The sequence below is a fragment of the Motacilla alba genome, chromosome 25 (genome assembly GCF_015832195.1).
Source record: "Motacilla alba alba isolate MOTALB_02 chromosome 25, Motacilla_alba_V1.0_pri, whole genome shotgun sequence".
NCBI lineage: Eukaryota > Metazoa > Chordata > Aves > Passeriformes > Motacillidae > Motacilla > Motacilla alba.
Window position 1 is genome coordinate 1,336,836 of NC_052040.1, and position 15,374 is coordinate 1,352,209.

General features: G+C 52.2%; 1 protein-coding gene across 1 annotated transcript in view; it reads left to right on the forward strand.

Moving 5' to 3' along the window:
* LOC119711472 overlaps window positions 1–15,054 on the forward strand; it is a 31,604-nt gene extending 16,550 nt beyond the window's left edge. The window contains exons 4-7 of the mRNA XM_038161719.1: window positions 355–400; window positions 5,935–6,021; window positions 6,423–6,771; window positions 14,659–15,054. Coding sequence (XP_038017647.1) covers window positions 355–400; window positions 5,935–6,021; window positions 6,423–6,617 — 328 coding nt within the window. The 3' untranslated portion in view covers window positions 6,618–6,771; window positions 14,659–15,054. The remainder of the gene's footprint in view (window positions 1–354; window positions 401–5,934; window positions 6,022–6,422; window positions 6,772–14,658) is intronic.
* The last annotated feature ends 320 nt before the right edge of the window (window positions 15,055–15,374 follow it).

Consider the following 15,374-nt stretch of genomic DNA (forward strand, 5'->3'; position numbering starts at 1 on the left):
AGGGCACCTCTTGTCCCACCCTGTGCCCTGAGGATGCAGTTGGGTGTCTTCAGGGGTTTTTCCAGGGCCAAAGAGGTGCAACAAGGGTGGGGGAAAACCAGAACGAACGGGTTTGAAACAGATGTGGAAACGAGTGGTGAAATTTGGTAGAGAGGGAAGGGGAAGGCAAAGAGAGCTGAATGAACAGGAGGCCTTCTTAAAAAAAAAAATAAATCAAAAATCTAAAAATCACTTTAGGAGATGGGGCCAAGCCCCTTTGCATGTGATTCCACCTGGAGTTTTTAAATCCAGCAATTTCTGCACTGCTTTCTGCCAACCTTGTGCTAAACTCAACCTTGGTTTTGTGTCCTGCAGCCCGAGGCCCGTCCTGCCGCAGCTCCGGGGACGCCCAGGACACCAGGTATTTGTTAATGCATCCTGACCCCTTCCTGGGCCGGGGAATGACAATTTCTGGGTGTTTGGGTGCTCATGAGGCAGCATCTGAGGAGTTTGTCCTGTCAGCCCCACGCCAGGATAAGGCAGTATTGATTATTAGTGATGAGCAGTTCCCAGCCACGCTGGGCATTGTTGTGCCCCCAGCACCCTCCAGCCCTTTTTAATATATATTTTATACATATATATAGTGTGTCTGTATGTTTGTTAGTTGGTTTTTGATATATGCTTTCCAATAACTAATTAAAAAAAGAGAAAAAAAATCACCCAATTCCACTTTTTGGAATGATGTGTGAACTTGGAAATTGGGGCTTGGAGTCAAAACAAGATGAGGCAAGCAGAGCAAGGTTCCTGCTCCAATGGGTTGGAGGCCAGAAGATGAAAAGAAACCCAAAATACAGGTGCCTTTTTAAAAATATTGCTATTTTTATATTTTTAATTTTTTTAAATTTTATTTTTCGTCGGGAAAGGGGTTTGCCAAAGTGCACACCTCAAGTATATTTTACCCTCTTCAAAAGCTTTATTATGCTGGAACCAGCTTAATGAAATAAAAGGGTTTATTTCTTTTATAATTGACCAGTAGTTCTGGGCTCATGCGTTTCAGAGCACAGCAAAGTGACTTTAAACCAGTAATTTTTGTGGTGTCTCAAACCAAACCCCTAAAAATTCAGAAATTCTTGTCCTTGCACAGATTATTGCTGCTGCAATTAACACCTTACAGCTCAAACAACAAGAGATTTTGAGCAGATTGGGAAAAAAGATCAAATGTAAAAGGAGGTATAGAAAAAAACCAGAAAAATCAGGAGGTTTTGGAACAGACAAGGAATGATTCTCGGACAAAACACAGCAATAATCCCAAAGTGCTTTATTATTGTGAATCAATACGATGTTGCTATAAAATATTTGGAATTCTGCCCTGCATCTATTTCTCTGTAATATTCATAATTCCTGCAATCCCAACATTCAGTGAGCATGAGGTCACTACCTGGAATTTCCTTGTTTCAGTCCCCAGCCCTGGGGCCTTCTCGTCCTTGGCGCAGGGTTCAGGAATCAGGATTTTTACAAAGGTCTGGAGGAGTGGGGCACTGATACCACTCACAGAATTTTGAATGCACTGTGGGCATGCCAGGATGCTGGACAGGTTACAGGGATGTGGATTGGGACCCCAGTGCTGCCCCTGCCACCCTCTGCTCCTCCCTCCCTCTCTCCCCGGAGGACCACGGGCTCACCCAGCACTGGGGGAAATCGGAATTTAATTTTTTTTCCTCCATTGAAACACTGGGGGCAAAAAAAAAAGAAAAAGAAAAAGGAGGAAGAATGGAATCTTGGTGCGTTTTGTGACTTTGTTCCCAGCAGAAGAAGAGCCAAGGCCAGCCCAGTGAGCGGGTTCGATGTGAGCAGCCAAACCCTTGTGGCTGCCAGGACCCTTCTCTGCTGCACCACCGGAGGGTTTCACCTGCTGCCAAGAGCGGCCTGCTCCTCTTCTTTCCCTTCCCTTCCTTTTCTTTTCCAGCCTTTCCTTTATTTTCTTACCAGATATTTGTTTTATTTAATTTTTCCATTTAATTTTTAATTTTCCTTTTTCTTTATTTTCCTTTTAATTTTCCCTTTTATTTTCCGTTCATTTTCCCTTTTAATGTTTCATTTCCCTTTCGTTTTATTTTTCCTTCTTGTTGTTGTTGCCGTTGTTTTCCTGTATTTTTTCCTTTGTTTTCTCTTCCCGTTTTAATTTCCATTTTTTCCCCCCGAATTTCGCGCTTAAGCCTGCTTTGTCTTGTCTCCTGCTGGAACGTTTAACGAAGGGCCAGCCGCTCCCACGCCAGTAGGGTTTTTTTTATTGTTGTTGTTGGTATTTTCCTGATGCTTTGTTCCACCCTCCCCACCTCGGCGCCCATCGAGGGGTGCGGGTCGGGGTGCCCACCATGGATGGGGAAGCACAAAGCCCCAAGGAAGACACGAGGGCTCTTGTTATCCGGGCTGTGCAGGAAAGAGTTAACCCATTAGAAATTCCGAGCCCTTCTTCCGATAGTTAAACCTGATTTGCATGCATTTGCATAATGAATGTCATTTGCATTCTTGGAGGTTGGCTACTTCTGTGGGAAAAGTCAAAGCGGGATTGCGGGGAGGGTGAAGGGGGGTCGGCGAAGAAAGAAGGGAAGATTTTTTCCCCGCACCCCCGCGCATCCCTGCCCCTCGCCATCCTCACCCAAACGCTCTTTTCCTTCCCCTCTTTCCCCCCATTTTCCCCCCTCGAGGCCTTCCTGCCTTCTCCCTTCCGCAGGACACAAAGGCAGCCATCGCTGGCTAGGCCGTGGCGAGGCCAGGCGCATCCTCTCCCGCTTGCCCCCCTTCCCCTCCTTTAATTTCTGCCTCTAATTCCATCTTGGCTCCCGTTCCCGGCGCCCTCGCGAGCGGGGGGCTGCGGCCCCGGCCCTCCCCTCCCCGTGGGTGCATGCGTGCTGAGGGGAAGGCAAGGTGGGAGCCACCATTTTAGGCAGCTGCTGTGTAAAATGGCCGATTCCCCTCGGCCGGGCCCAGCCGCGCGGGCGGGAGCGTTCCGGCGGCTTCCATCACGTTCCGGCGGCTTCCATGGGATGGGACGGAGCTGCTTGTGCTGCTTCGGGTGCTGGGGCCTCGCTACGGAGCCTTCGGCCTCGAGGGGCTCATCCCGGCCTCGAGGGGCTCATCCTGGCCTTGAGGGGCTCATCCTGGCCTCACCATGGGGCCTTCAGCCTCGAGGGGCTCATCCCATCCTCGAGGGGCTCATCCCGGCCTTGCCGCGGGGTCTTTGGCCTCAAGGGGCTCATCCCGGCCTTGAGGGGCTCATCCTGGGCTTCAGCCTCGGGGGGCTCATCCTGGCCTCGCCATGGGGCCTCTGGCCACGAGGGGCTCATCCCGGCCTTGCTGTGGGGTCTTTGGCCTTAAGGGGCTCATTCTGGCCTTGAGGGGCTCATCCTGGCCTTCAGCCTCGAGGTGCTCATCCCGTCCTCGAGGGGCTCATCCCGGCCTTGCCGTGGGGTCTTTGGCCTCAAGAGGCTCATCCTGGCCTTGAGGGGCTCATCCTGGCCTCGAGGGGCTCATCCTGGCCTCACCATGGGGCCTTCGGCCTTGAGGGTCTCATACCGGCCTCACCCCGGCGCCTTCAGCCTCAAGGGGCTCATCCCAACCTCGAGGGGCTCATCCCGGCCTTCGGCCTCGAGGGGCTCACCCCAGCCTCACCGCGATTTGGGATTTCCCTCTTCCCACCGTAACTGGGGTGTCGCAGCCACAAAACCCCCCAGCCAGCCCACACCCCCAAATCAGCCTCTTTTCACCCCGTCTCCAGGTTTTGCACCACCAAAGGCAGGCCTATGATATTTTTTTGCCGCATTTTTAAAAAATTATTGTACAAAATACCCTCCGTGCCCGCTGTGGGGCTTGAGGCTTGGCCGCAGAATTTTTTTCCTAGATGCACTAGATGACATTTCATTCTTTGTGTACTGTGATAACATTAGTGAAACAGCTGTTTAATAATTTTATTTTTTTTACCCCTCCTCCTTCTTTTGGACTAGAAAAATTCAATAGCCTCATTTTTTTTTTCCTGTTGCTGAAACCATTTCATGGCTGTTTGAGGAAGGGGAGAAGAATCAACGTGGAACAAGAGGGCCTTCAACCCCTTCTGTGTGCCATGGGCTTCACCTGGCCCAAGTGATCTGTGGGCACAAAGTTATTGTGCTCAGGGTTAATCTGAGGGAGGGGAAAAAAAAAATCTCTTCCCACAACTGGTGGGAAGTGATTAATTTTACTACAGCACCTGAAATATATTGGGGTGTTTTATCTGAAGACTCGTTGCAAGAGGTTTGCGGTTTAGGTGAAAATCTTGGTGTTCCACGAGGCCGCGTTTGTTGTTCTTTTTAATTTCTCCCCATCCCTCTGTTGCCATGAGACCTGGAAACTTAAAAGCCTAAATATGCTAAGTGAGTTTAACCCTGGTGTGACGGGAATTTTGAAAGCAGATTAAAACCAACTCAAAATTTATCCCTGGAAGAAAAATAAACCACTTTTTTTTTTTGCTTGCGGGCTGACGCCGCAGTCGCAGACACACCTGGCTGGGGCAAGCCCCGTGGGGAACGTGGCTGGGCTGGGCTCCAGCCTGGTCCCTGGTGGGGTCTGTGGGGTGGGAAGGGACAGGGGAAGGGGGGACTGTCACTGCTGCAGCCCTTTAGCTGGGGAGGGCCACGCGCTCCACTCTGCCTGCCAAACGTGCTTAGTCAGGAATGGGAAATACTTCCCTAAAACTTGCAAAAATGCACTAAGGCTCTTAGCTCTCGGGCTAAGCTGCAGCTGCTTAGTCCATTTCTCACTGCTTTTATTTATAAACTTCAGGCTGTGCTGGGGGGATTTTTTTTTTCCCCTTCCTTTTTTTCTGGTTCTTTCCCTGGGATGGGGCACGGGAACGTGTTGGAAGCAGAGGATGGGTCTCCTCACTCACTGGCTTGGCACCATTGAATTTTCACAGGGTCAGATTGCCTCTGATTTCTGCAGTGTTAGAGATGATTTATGGGATTAACGGCCAGCAGAACAAGGTCTTTCTCTGGCCCTTCCTGAGTCAAACCCTGTCAGCTCTGCACTGGCTGTCCAAATCCACGTGCAGCCTGTGAGCAGCCGTGGCTGGAGGCAGAGAAATCTTAAACTAGCAAACCAAAACCACTACGTACACATGGAAAGTACATAAAATGAATGTTAATATATTATTAAAATAGAAACCAATTCTGTAAGGATATTCCAAAGCTTCCAAAGGGAAGCTCACTTTTGGTATTTTCAAGCAGGGATGAGCAGCGCTGGAGCTTTTTCACTTGGTTCCTGCTGCACCGAGGGTGGCAGTCACAGCGTGCATCCCGAGAGGCTCCTCCTTTGGTCCAGGACTCTTCCCTCAGTGGGAACCAAAGTGCTCGGGACAGCCAGGATAAATCCTCCCAGCCTCAGGGGGCTCTGGGCTGGGCTTTGGCTTTGGGCCTTGGTGCAGCAGTCCCTGCCCTGGGCAGGGAGGAGAGCACAGCTCCCCAGAAGACAAAGAAACAATAAAGAAGGTGGGGTTTTTTGAATTGCATTTAGAGTTTTTTTGTACTGTTTGTAGCTTTTTGAGTATCTGGAATTGGTTTTGCTACACAACTGCAGTGAGGTGCTGGCTGGCACCGCAGCTGGCGGGGATAGGGAATGGCGCAATGAGAAATTTCAAATTTCATTTCATTTCAAATTTCGTTGTATTTCAAACAACCATTTCAAATTGCCCCAGAGCAGACCCCAGCTTCTCTTGCTCCCTACAAGGCTAAGGCCCCACAGAGGCATGTCAAATTAGGAAACCAGCCCAGTTTCAGAGATGCTGAGAGTTTTCCAGACGAATTCTCTCTTCCTCGTTCCCCTTCCGTGTCAGAAGCGTGGCTGTAATCTCCCTGTCCTGATGTAATCCAGCCAGAGAACACGGGTCTGACATTTAACATCCTCTTTTCTCTCTCTTGCCAGGCTGGACGTGGGTTCACCCTACCTGCTGCTCATTTTCTGGCTGACAAATTGTCTCTGGCCCTGGTGAGAGTTCATGGGCACATCCTGGTAAGGGGATTTTTTTTTAAATTTTGGGTTTTTTTAAGAAGTGTTTCCCTAAATTTACACTGGGTCTGGCACCAGCAGGCTGCTGGGATGGGCTGAGTGTCTCCAAGGCAAGTGCTTGGGGACTGGTGAGAGCTCATGGTGGCCACATGGTGAGGAAAAGAGGAGCCAAAATCTCTGTGGTCACCAGCACCTTCCTTGCTGACCACTTGGCACGAAGTGTCAAACATCTGGGTTTTTTCTGTGTTTAACATCTGTTTTTTGTGGGTTTGTTAACTCGTAATGCCCAAGTCCTGAGGGACGTGTCTTTCTCATCCTCAGGAGCAAATAAAAACAGGGAAGGGGGGGTTTCCTGTTAAACGGAAAGGAGATAATAAAGGTGCTTCTGTTGTGCTTGGTTTTAGCTCAGGTTGGCTCATTATTCCATGAATCAGGAGTGGGGGTTATTTGGAAAACCCCACCCTCCAAAAGCCACGAGGAGCTGCCAGCAGGACCTTGCCCAGAGGGACCCTCAGCAGAAGCCCCTCACCACAGCTGATCCCACCTCATCCTCGTCCTCCTCCCGCTGCTCTGCTGGCAGACCTTGGCCCGCAGCATGACGTGGATCCTGATTTGCACCAGTGCCTGTCCAGGCTGACCAGGGCTGCCTACCAGAGCTGCTGACCAGCACCGGGCCTCGGCGTGGGGACAGACAGGGTGCAGAGGACGCCGGGACATGCCCATCCTGCCCACTGCGCTGTGGGCCACTCGCCGGTGAGCCTGGGGGTGTGGAGCCACCCCGGTGGGTCCCACTGGGGCGTGGGGAAGCTGCATCCCTCGAGGGATGGGGAAGGCAGGTAGAGCCCACACCGGCGGGCAGCTGGCCCGAGGAGGAGCTGGTGGGCAGGGGAGAGGTGCTGGGAAGGGACAGTGTGTTTATTATGGAGGCGCAGCTGAAGCGGGTCCTTTGCCAGTGGTCAAGTCTGAATCACAAACTCTGCATTGTTTCCGAGTGTGTTCAGCACATTTCCCTTCTCCCCCTCCCTTTCCCTTTCCTCTCCTCTCGCCCTTGCACAAAGCTGTCATTGTGCCGGGGACTTGGTGATGGCAGCGTTGTTATTTGGTCAGAAAAAAAGAAAAAAAAAAGAAAAAAAAAAAAAAAGAAAATAAAAAAAAAAAAGAAAAGAAAGAAGTGGGGAGGGGGGGACCCAACAAGGTGAAGAGGTTTAAATCAGCTTAGCCCAAATGCCAATTAAAAACCAAAGAGGATTAGGCTTGTGATCAGCAGAATAGACAGTCATTGTACCCGGGAGGAGGTTCCCCCTCCCCAGGCCCGACGCGGCAGGTTTGGCTGGGATCGGCACCGCTCTGCTCCCTCGGCAGGACGGAGCAGGGCAGGGGCTGCCCCTGAGCCGGGGCTGGGCACCCAGCAAGGCTCTCGGCAGGGCACAGACAGGTTCCTGCTGCACAGGCCTTTCCTCATATTTTTAAGGACCCTTGTCCCTCCTTGAGTTCGGCTGAGCAAGGAGAGGTTTCAGCCTCTCTGCCAAGGGAAAGGCCTGCCCTGAAATCATCTCTTGGGATGGAGCATCCTTTGGCCAGGGGCTGGTGCATGGTCCCTGGGGTGAGGTCCTGCCTGGGGGTCTGAGCAGACACCGTCCCCATCTTGCCAGACCCCCAGGTGCATCTCAGGTGCTCGTGCTGGCTGAGGGCTCCTCCAGCTGTAGGACCCTTGGTCAGACCTTTGCTCCCACGCAGCCAGCACATCACCCTTGGGCCCAGGCCAAGGTGACAACTGCCAGGACCATCACACGAGTTCTACTCCAGTGGACATGCAGAGAAGACTGGTTCTCTGTTCCATGGCTCGGAGATGTGATGTCAGTGCTTTCTGCCTGGTTTAGTCCTCTGCACTGCCCACTAACTGCTGCCTCCATGGTTTGAAGCGTAAGGTAGCCAGAACCTGTGGTCCTTGTAGCCCCCTCACCTGTGAGAGGAACCCAGGCTGGGTGAGGTGTGTCTGGGTGATTGCTTGGACTCAGAGCCATGTGGCTCAGCCAGTTGTCTCCCAGTACGCTGGTAAACTGGTAAAACTCCAGGAACATGCTCTGCACCATCGTGGTAAAGGGAATCCAGTCTCGTTCTTGACTCTGCTGACAGGGCAGGGAAGGCAAATCCCCTGCAGCCAGAACGGCTACCGCGGTGTGAAAAGGGTGTAGCCAGAGCTGGAGTGTCCTGATGCCACACTGGCTACTTAAAATGTGTCCTCTTAGGCAGAAAATGTAATTCTAGACTAACTTTGAGGCTGCTTTGTAAAGGAAAGTTGCCAAGTGTAGGTGGGAGCTGGGCCAAGCAGGGAGAGGTTTAAGTGACATCGGCAGCAAACTCAGGTGGAGCTTGAGCACCTCCACGTCTGAGCGGGGGTGAGCAGCCTGAGCCCCCCTCTTTTACCCTGGCAGGTGGGGGTGCAAAGAGACCCCTGCACTCCTGTGCTGCCTCTTCTCAGTGTCTGCACGGTGGATCCTTTCTGCTGACGGGGACCATCTCCTGGCTGGGGTGGCCTTGGAGTTTGGTGGATCCCTGTGCCCAGCTTTGCATGCGGTGCAGCCTGCTCCAGCTCCAGCCACCTCCTGCGAGTCGCTGAGCCGAGACCTCGCTGCTGACAGCTCTAGGTGCGAAACACTCCCAGCCTAGAGACAGGGCGAAGAGAAAGGGAGTGAAAGGGCCTTTTCCCTCGAGAGCAGGAAAAGGAGAAGCTGTCCTGCTTCTGTCCCCGATCCTGGGCACGGCCAGCTCTGGCTGAAGGAGCAGAGTCGTGGTGCAACAGGCGACTCCGGCGCTGAGGCGGCGGCGCTCAGAGAGCAGAAAAGCTGCGGAGCAAAGCAAAAACGTGCTTTGAGGGGACAAGGGAAAGGGTGAAGGGGATGCTGCGGGCTGGGAGGCGCAACTCCTCCACCTCCCCTTCGGCAAGCCCCCGTGCCGCCGCCGTCCCCATGCCCGGGGATGCCCAGCGGCGTCCAGCGAGCGCCCGGGCTGTGGGAGCGGGGAAGAGGGCAGGATCCGCTGCTTCTTTTTTTTTTTTTTTTTGTCGCTGCCGTGTAATTTATGATATGAGAGAGAGAGCCATTGTCTGGACCCATCCTGTATTTTTCCGAGGGCTTTGCCTCTCTTCCCAGACCCCCGCTGTGCTCCCGCTACTGTACGGTTGCTATGGGGCTGCTCCCCGTGCCGCGGCTATGCGGGCCAGAGCCGGGGAGGGCTGCCCGCCCGGCCCGACCCATCTGGAGCCCCGAGCCCGCTCCGCAGCCCAGCCGCCCGGCGGCCCCGCTGACGTGCCGAGGGCCTGGGAATGGGGCTTTGGGCCCATCCAAGTTCACGGCCACCGGAGGCATTCAGCTGCCGGAGGGGCGGGGGGGGGTGGGGGGGCAGCGGGATCTGGGGCGTTTGGCTCCATTCTCCCTTCCCTTTCAGCGCCGGCAATGTCCTCGGTGCATACAGATCCCCCGTCCCTTTCTCCTCCTGACAAGTGCGCACATAAATAAATTACCCCACCGGGCGAGTGTGGAACAATCTGTCCCCTAAATTCTATTCATCGCCAGACAGGACTCATTATTCCCCCGATTAAAGCCGCTGGAGTAGCTTGCAAGGGTTACAGTTACTCTGTCAAACTGTAAATAAGACACTAAAAATAAAGGGCGCTGGCGAGAGAAGGGGGAAAGGGAAGCCAGACTAATGCCTGCTGCTAGGGAAACCGAATGAATCCCTAATGACGCCTGTGTACAAACTGCAAATAATGAAGGAAAAGTGACAAACAGACCTCAGCCAGGCTGTGGTGAGGTCTTCGCTCTGTGGTGGCAGTGGGGACCAACTCACCCCTTCCTCCGGGGACAGCCAGCAGAAGAGCTGGACCCCCTCACACACCCCTCTGAGCAGAGCATTTCAGCTGTTATCCTTCTCTTACAGGAGGGTTTAGCTCTTGTGGGTGTGTTTATTTTTCAGGCACAGAACCCACCTTGGCCTGAGCCCACGTTTTGAGGTTGAAGGGAAAAAGGTGCATTGCCTGGGGTCTCAGAGCAGCAGCCCCCAAAGTTTAGTTTGTGTTCTGCTGTTAGAACAGAGCTCTGACCTAGGACAGCGCTAGGACCGGGGGGGGGGTTAAACCCATCCTTCTGCCCGGAGCCCTGAGGGATGCAGCCCAGGCTCCTCCCCACCTGCAGCAGGTCATCACTGCCATGGCTGAGATGGAGATGCAGGGCTGAGTCCCAGGTGGGAGCAGTCTGGTTCTGCTCCTGGCTGCTGCCCGTGCCATGGTAGATCACAGGAGAGGACGCGTCCAGCCCTAGAAAGCCTCTTTGGATAAACCACAGTTCCCTCCTGGCTGGTCTCTTGCCAGCCAGCAAAGATAGGGATATTTGCCTTGCAGCAGATCCTTTTTCTCCTTTGATATCTTAGAGCTGAAGAAATGAGGCAAAAAAATTTTTAAAAATCAGCTATAGGCTTGTTGTGGGTGTTTCTCAGCTCCAGAGGGACTGAAATGTGAGAGTTTTATTTCAGGTCCTGCTCGATCTATTCCCACCCCCCGCAATGGGTGGAATGCTGGAATTCTCTGTGTTGCTCAGGGAAATATTTCATGCCCCCCAAGCCTGTAAAAGAGAAAAGACAGCTCTGAGCTGCGTCCCTCCAGGTGGATTCTTGCTCTCCAAAGCAGAGCACTGAGGAGGGAAGGTCCTGGCAGGGCCGTGCAGTCCTTGGGACCCAGAGCAGACCAGGCTGGACTCTGAGCCCTCATCCCCCAGATCTGTGCGGATGCCTCAGTGCACTCCCATCTTCCCCCAGCAGTGCTGGGGCCTCTCTGGAGCCTGATCTCCACCCAGGAAGGGCACAGCCAAGAGCAGGGGGAGCAGCAGATGCTGATGATCCCTGCCCTGTGGGTGCTGTTCAGCCGGGAACCCGCCTGTTCTCCCAGCAGCAGCAGAATTGCAAGGGGTCTCATGCAGGCAGAGGGTTTTTAGAGACACGTTATGCTTCTACCAGGCTCAGACATCTTAAAAGGGATTTTTCAGGCCAGCCGAGCTAGTCTGGAGCCCAGTTGCATTTCCCAGTCGGGTCAAAGGCTTAGCAGATTTCTTTCCCTTCTGTCTTAGGGGAAAGAAACCCTTTTCACCCACAATTCCTGGCTGTGAGGCCTCATGACTCCGAAGCAGCATTCCTGGGGCATTCCTGATGCCATGGTATGTGCAGAATTTCAAGCAGAGGCTCACAGCTCCGCGTCTCCGTGTGCTCTCCCTGCTGGACTCTGTTTTTTGGGAGAAGCTGCAGGATGGAGCAGGAGATTCACGCTTGCCACGGGTAATGGTTGGCATTGCCATGGCCCATGGTGGCATCTGTGCAGCTCCTGCAGCCCCGCGTGGGTGTGTGCAGGTGCTGATGAAGGAAGGGCTGTGCTCCTGTCCGTCCTCTGCAACATTTACCAGCTTAGCTGGAGAAAGAGCAATTTGAAAAAGGTCTCATAACCAGCCAGACCTGAGCAAGCCAACCCATGCCTGGCTTGTCCTGGTGCTCCCCAGCCATGGAAATGGGCAGCTCTTCACCATTCCTGCTCCCTGGAGTTTGCCTTCGGAAGAGTTTTGGGTTTAGGGAACCTCGTGGTAACCTGGGAGAGAGCTTTGGGGTTTTGTTTCCTACCAGGGAAGTCTTTGCTTGCAGACTCAGGTGCTGGGAGCAGCACTGGGGCCAGGGCTGCAGTTGGGAATGCTCAGATCCGCTTGAGACCACGCCAGGAATGGCAAAAAGGAACTTACTTACTTACCTTTCCCTGCCTGAACCTCTTGGGTCACATTTTCCAAGGTTTCTCTCAACCTGTAAAAATAGGATTATCACTACTTTTTAATGGAATCTGTGATTTCCCTCGATGTGAATCACCCAGTGCCAGTAACTCAAGCTCTACCGTGGTGTTTGAGGAGGCTGGGGGTTGTTGGCCCCTGAGCAAAGCCAGATTTGCCCCGGGGAGATGAGGACGATCAGGGAGTGCTCCATTTTAGATCTCTTCATAGCAGTTCTGAGAAGGTCCCTCCTTTCACTTCCTCAGGACACCTGACTGTGCTTTTCCACCCCTCCACGGATGTCACCAGGACGTGTCCAGGAGCCAGGAGCTGGCAGCTCGCTCTCAGACCTTCAAAGCTGGCTCAGCAAGGTCCAGAAGGGCCGTGTTTCAGTCACACCCCTGTCAGCTCCCTCTCCTTTTCAAGGATTAGGATGAGGCAAATACCTCCAGTCTGGTTTAATCCTCAATACCTGATTCTGCGGGAGTCTGCTGGCGCACACGTAGCGCACACACGTCTCAGTAATAGCCAGGTAACTCGCAGGGCTAAATCACTCTGGCTTTTTTTTTCATCATAACCTCCTTTTAAAGCACATCTAAATGCTTCCCTGCAGGCTCATGCGAGGGCTGTTAAGGGCTTCATTTGAATAAATAAGGGCACAGGTAGAGGAGGAACATCACCACAGCCCCTGGAAACCCAGCGCCAGCCATGGCAGCAGTGGGCTGGCGAGTGGCGAAGGGCCTCGATGTTATATATTCCATAAAGTAGAGTAATTAAGTATTACTAGTTTTGATGACTTCAAACAGAGTGACTCCAGGAAATAAGCCCCTTCTTTATAATTAGTGGGATTTCCTCTGCATCAAACGGAGAGATTGATTCTTTAATCTGCTCACATGCTTTTGATTTGGTCTTTCAGCTGCTTGTACCAACTGCTTCTACTCCCTGCTCTTGCCGATAAAACCTTGCAAAGGAGATTTTAGGAAAGCATGACCTGAGTTGAGGTCCAGGATTTTCTTTGTGTGTGGCTGTTTTGTGAATTCCCAATTTGCCAGAGATGATGATCGTGATGATAACAAGAATAAAAAACAACACAGACATGTGTTTTAAACACCCACCTATGTTTGGGTCAAATAATTGTGGTTTGGGGTTTTGTTTATTGTCTTCTCAGCACACCTCGTAGTTCTGGCTCGTGCTTTTTAATACCTGAAAATGTAATTTTGGCTTCCTGTCTGCGGGTGAGCTGGCCCAAGCTGGGCTCACTGCATAGTGCTGCCCTTGTAAGAGTGCACACCTAACACCGGGTCTGTTGGCATCCCAAGGGCTCCACTGAAATTAGGGCTGGACCTGTGCAGAATGTCTTTGGATATTCCAGGGGTTGGGCCTGATTTAGAACTAAGCACAGGGACTTGGGAAGCTCTGTGTGAAATTAAGACTGACTGCCCCATTCCAGGGGTTGGGCCTGATTTAGCACTAAGCACAGGAACTTGGGAAGCTCTGTGTGAAATTAAGACTGACTGCCCCATTCCAGGGGTTGGGCCTGATTTAGCACTAAGCACAGGAACTTGGGAAGCTCTGTGTGACATTCAGATTGTGACTGTCCCATTCCAGGGGTTGGGCCTGATTTAGCACTAAGCACAGGAACTTGGGAAGCTCTGTGTGAAATTAAGACTGACTGCCCCATTCCAGGGTTTGGGCCTGATTTAGCACTAAGCACAGGAACTTGGGAAGCTCTGTGTGACATTCAGATTGTGGCTGCCCCATCTCTGGGAGCGCCCAAGGCCAGCTTGGACAGGGCTCATGGCAGGGGGTAGAAGGAGATGAGCTTTAAGGTCCCTTCCAATCCAAACCGTGCCGCAGTTCCATGAAAATCCCTGCAAATGTTGCTGGTTTCCAAATGAAGAGTTCAGGAGGGAAGGGCGAGCTTGCCTCCTGCAAGTGCAGGAAGCTGCTGGTGAGCAATCACCTCCCTCCTGGGCACCTCCATGGGTCAGTGGTGCTGCATCAGTCACGTGGGAAATGTGGGCTGGGGTCTGTGCTGGTTCCAGGCACGGACTGAACCTCCCATGTGCTTCTCCCGCCTCCAGAGCAGCTCAGACCTTGAACGATCTCAGCAAACAGCTCCCGCCTGGGTTTTCTTCTGGCACGGGAGGTTCTTCTGGGACTGCTGAGGAGATAAAAAGGGGGCAAAATTAGGACTAGGCTGCTTTCCATCCACCTCTTGATGCTGTTGGAAGTGTACGGGGTGAGCAAGAGAGGCTGGTGGGCCTCGCGTGCATCCCAGAGGACGAGAATGAGAGGACAATGGCTCTGTCCTGGCAGCTGCAGGGCAGGGACTGGCACCGGGAAGGGCAAACGGGGCTGTGCCAGCCCTGGCCGGGGGCACCAGCACCGCCGAGGGGAGGCGAGGGATCCTGCTGGGCTCACCTGGAGCCGGAGCAGGAGCAGGAACGCTGCGAGCAGCGGTTGGTATGCCCTGCACAAGCCTCCCCGCCTCGGGAGCGGTGTCGAACACAGATCGTATAATTAGGGACCCGGTGAATACGTAACTGTCCATTATGCAAATAGTGATCAAAATCACTGTTTTCAGCAGAAATGCCTGAAGATCAAGACAGAAGCTTCATGCAACCTTAATTTAATCTGGTCCTGCAGGAGTGGGGAGGTCTGATGGATGACCCAACCTTGTGCCTGCCCGTGTTTAGCTAGGCTGGGGTGGGAGGCGGGGGGAGGAGTGCTGGAGCATGCTAAGCGAGAGGGAAATGGCACTGGAATCATGTTAGCAAACAGGGAAAAAGGGCAGCAAGAGCTGATGCTTACAGTAATTTTATTTTTCTTTTAATTTCAGGTGAAGAACGTAAGGCTGGAAGAACAGGAAAAATTAAGAAAAAAAAAATAAAAGAAGAAAAGAAAGAAAAAGAGTCTCCAACCCCAGGAAATCTGTGTTAATTGCTTATGAATGTCTCTGTCTAAAAAATTATCGAATTGATGTTGTCGTGCTTTTTTTTGACAGCCTGTCTGTTACATTTTTTTAAAATATTCATGCACCGAAATCTAATTACTAGGCAAATTTAATGATAATGAAATGAAGGCACTTTAGCAGAAAGCATAGGGCCTTGTTAATGTTTTCTCAGCCTCTGTCTTGTTCATATTTTTAAAATTATTTTTTACAACTGTCTTTCCTGCACGTGAAAAAAAAAAAAAAAAAAAAGATTGCTGAAAATAAAACTCGGATTGCCGATAATGTTTGTGGTGGTTCTGTTTGTAATGATGGGGAATTTGCAAGGTGATTAAAGGTGTTTTGCAAAAATCAAATGAGCCTAACCTAATCAGATAAGGCAGATGAAATATTATTATTAGAGGGGTAACATTAGGAGCATGCCTGGAGGCTTCAACAAAGATGAAGCGACTCGTGCACCGTGCAGGGCCAACAACAGCCCTGCTGTCCTCTGGGTCCCTCCAGCCCCTTTCCAGGGCACAGGACTTGTCTGTGCTCTCCCTAGGCCAGGCTGGATGGCTGGAGGATGCACGTGATGGTTGGAGGATGGACGTGATGGTTGGAGG